Genomic DNA, 1,941 nt, shown 5'->3' with positions numbered 1-1,941 from the left:
CAAATCACATCACACTCCTGAGTGCCCATCATGTCTCCTAGTGCAGCTTAAGTAGAGTTACATGAGGGTTAGAGGAGGACAGCCATTTGTGACCGAGCTACCAAATCAGAAACCTGCCTCATACATATACATGAGAAACTGTAAATGCATCGCTCACAGTTTCTAACGTATATAAAGATAAAGGAGGCAGGCTTCAGAGACACAGAGATATCCTGTATATGATCGACAGGGTTTGTCTGTATTATTGATCTCAGAGTTGTTCTGATTTGGCGCTATACAAATAAAAGTGACCTGAACTGAGTAAAGTGTATTTGTGGACAGCATCACACACACACACTCGGGAGGCTTGGTTTCAACATCAATTATATAAAATCATTTAATACCAAGCTAATCTGGTCCTAACCGAGGAGTCAGTGTGCTATGAGGCGTTCACAGCCTGATGAAAGGTAGAAAAAACTGTTTGTGTAGAGGTATTGTGTACTGATGAAGAGGTTTAAAAGTGTTTTTAAGCATACTTACTTTTGCCTTTGGTTGGTATCCGCAGCTGTTGTGTTGGAACGATGGATACAGCCCGCTCTGCAGAATACATTTAAAAGGTTTCAGTGATGCTAAATAGTAAAATCAATACTCTTTGCTGTAAATAGATGAACACTGTTAAAGCTATACGGCCGGCTTCGATGTGTGTGCATTTTATGTTTTATATTTGGAGTAATGGTGTTTGCTGATCGCGTTCATTCATTTCAAGCATCTTGTTAGTAGTTTGAATTTTTATTACATATTTATTTTTTACATGTGTATATGTGTTTATTCTTTTATTATTGACAAAAGCTTAGAAGAAAATTACATTTTCAAGACTTCGAGATGATGAACTGAACATAATACATGCAGAAATCCAAACATGTGGAAGTTATAATAAATCATTTTTTAAAGAATTATAGATGTTCGTATTCTTTGCATGTGTGATGATGTTTGTGCAAAGTTTGGTTAAGCTGAGGAGACGATACAGACATGTATACATCCATATACTCTGATCATCATCGCTGTTATCTTCAAGATCAGTCTGTGTTTATCTCGGCATCGTTGGCTGGATGCACCAACAGGGCTTCACAACGTCTGAGGGTTGACGTCAGCATCAGTGATAAACCCAACCTGCTGCTAGCAGAATAGGTCAGTTGTTCTTTCATGTCTTGGCAGTCGGTGGACGAGGAAAATATTCACCGACACAAACCAGAAAGATTTATTTATTTTCCAAGTCAAAACTTGGGGTTAGGATTTGTTTGGGGTTATCACTGATGATGACTTAGACCTCCAACGGTTAGCTTCAACAGTTACATCACCATCCACGCTGTTCTGCTGTGCAGTAACACAACACATGGCCAGATCGATAGAAAAACAACTTTAAGAGGATAAAAAGAGCCACAGAGCTGAAGGGTCTTAGACTGCTTACACCCTCCTCCTCTTTCTCACTGATTCCTCTGTGGTCATTAACCTGACTATCCCTCGTCTCTAGTTCTGGAGAGAGACACTGTTAAAAACATAACCCAGCAAGCTGCAGGCTGGAAGCCAAACAGACGAGAGCTGCGACACCAAACACGTAAAAAACACGGTGCATATTTAAGAGTCACTAACCGGCTGAGTTTGCTGGTCACAGGTTCTTTGTTGTGCGTCAAAACTTCTGCTTCTGTGCTGTCACTGTTCATGTGCTGCCTTGGGGAAGAACTACAGCAGAACACAAAGGAAACAAAGGTAGAGTGAGCATGCAGCCAGGACTTCGTGTTGCCTGGACAGAAGAAAGAGGCACAGTTCACAGATCCACTGAGCTCTGAAGCTTCACGTATGCATGAAAACACCTGCATGTGAGATCTCAACAACATCCCTGTGAATATTTGACACAGAGAGAGAAATGATGAACCAGTCATGACTTTACAGAGAGACGTGTTT

The 1,941-nt window shown here is 40.8% G+C and overlaps 1 protein-coding gene across 1 annotated transcript in view; it reads right to left on the bottom strand.

Annotated features, from left to right (window-relative positions):
* Positions 1–1,941, bottom strand: part of LOC102200064 (diacylglycerol kinase zeta-like) — a 66,087-nt gene that overhangs the window by 8,697 nt on the left and 55,449 nt on the right. Inside the window, exons 28-29 of the mRNA XM_013914643.1 lie at positions 1,630–1,719; positions 520–576 (exon numbers count right to left, since the gene is read on the bottom strand). Of these exons, the coding sequence (XP_013770097.1) occupies positions 520–576; positions 1,630–1,719 (147 nt within the window). The remainder of the gene's footprint in view (positions 1–519; positions 577–1,629; positions 1,720–1,941) is intronic.

This window comes from Pundamilia nyererei, unplaced genomic scaffold, assembly GCF_000239375.1.
Source record: "Pundamilia nyererei isolate P.nyererei 1_Seehausen unplaced genomic scaffold, PunNye1.0 scaffold00212, whole genome shotgun sequence".
NCBI lineage: Eukaryota > Metazoa > Chordata > Actinopteri > Cichliformes > Cichlidae > Pundamilia > Pundamilia nyererei.
Note: the sequence above shows the minus strand (reverse complement) of the source record. Positions and strands in the feature narration are given on the sequence as shown.